Source organism: Lycium ferocissimum, chromosome 9 (genome assembly GCF_029784015.1).
Source record: "Lycium ferocissimum isolate CSIRO_LF1 chromosome 9, AGI_CSIRO_Lferr_CH_V1, whole genome shotgun sequence".
Taxonomy (NCBI): Eukaryota; Viridiplantae; Streptophyta; class Magnoliopsida; order Solanales; family Solanaceae; genus Lycium; species Lycium ferocissimum.
The window spans coordinates 8,629,969-8,631,026 of NC_081350.1; the positions used below are offsets into that span (position 1 = coordinate 8,629,969).

At 39.2% G+C, this 1,058-nt stretch overlaps 1 protein-coding gene across 1 annotated transcript; it reads left to right on the plus strand.

Annotated features, from left to right (window-relative positions):
* Positions 1–245: 245 nt before the first annotated feature.
* LOC132029588 (17.3 kDa class II heat shock protein) lies at positions 246–1,058 on the plus strand. Its single transcript, XM_059418860.1, has one exon. The coding sequence runs from the start codon at positions 341–343 to the stop codon at positions 815–817; it is 477 nt and encodes a 158-aa protein (XP_059274843.1). The 5' UTR covers positions 246–340; the 3' UTR covers positions 818–1,058.

Genomic DNA, 1,058 nt, shown 5'->3' on the forward strand with positions numbered 1-1,058 from the left:
TAAGGTCCAAGGTCAAATTTTAAAAAGTTTCGACAAATATGTCATATGTCAAATATCTAAGAAGCAGGGGATTATACCTTACATTTTGATTTTTGAACGAGACTTTTTTCCACCAAATTCTAGAGCAGTGTAGAACATAGACAACGTCTAAACAGAACCTCCTAGAAACTTGCCACTTTCTTCTTCTATTTCCATCCAGAAGCTTCCGTATTTCCACTATATAATCACCCCCATCTTCCATCAACATTTCTGTAATACAAAGCTAAAACTCACACACACACAAAATCACACATCCAAAAATATCTCAAAATCGCAACCAAGTCAATCAAAAAAAGGGAAAATGGATTTTAGGCTGATGGATATCGACAACACACCATTGTTCCACACTCTCCAGCATATGATGGACATTGCCGGTGACGAATCTGACAAGCCAGTCAATGCCCCATCAAGGAACTACGTACGTGACGCCAAGGCCATGGCTGCCACACCAGCTGACGTGAAAGAATACCCAAATTCTTACGTCTTTATTGTTGATATGCCAGGTTTGAAATCTGGGGATATCAAGGTGCAGGTGGAAGAGGACAATTTGCTGATGATAAGTGGAGAAAGGAAGAGAGAAGAAGAGAAAGAAGGGGCTAAGTATATCAGAATGGAGAGAAGGGTTGGGAAACTCATGAGGAAGTTTACACTGCCGGAGAATGCGAATACTGATGCAATTTCAGCTGTTTGTCAAGATGGGGTTTTGACTGTCACTGTTCAGAAGTTGCCTCCTCCTGAGCCAAAGAAACCCAAAACCATTGAGGTTAAAATTGCTTGAAGGGGTCTAGTTATGCTCTGTTTTGTGGACAAGGAAATGAAAGTTTTTTTGTTTTCATGTTTGGTGGTATGATTAGTGTTAATAAAGATGGTAGAGATGTAGGATTACTATTTCTTACATCTTGTTTTGTTGATGTGCTCTCCATGCCTTGGTAAAGTATTATCAATGCCATGTGAAAGAACTATATATTGGGCATGATATTGTTTGTTTTGGAGTTTAATGCAGTGCAATGCTTCTAGTA

Excerpts from the sequence above, each read along its gene's own strand:
- LOC132029588 (XM_059418860.1), top strand. The coding sequence starts at position 341 with ATGGATTTTAGGCTGATGGATATCGACAACACACCATTGTTCCACACT.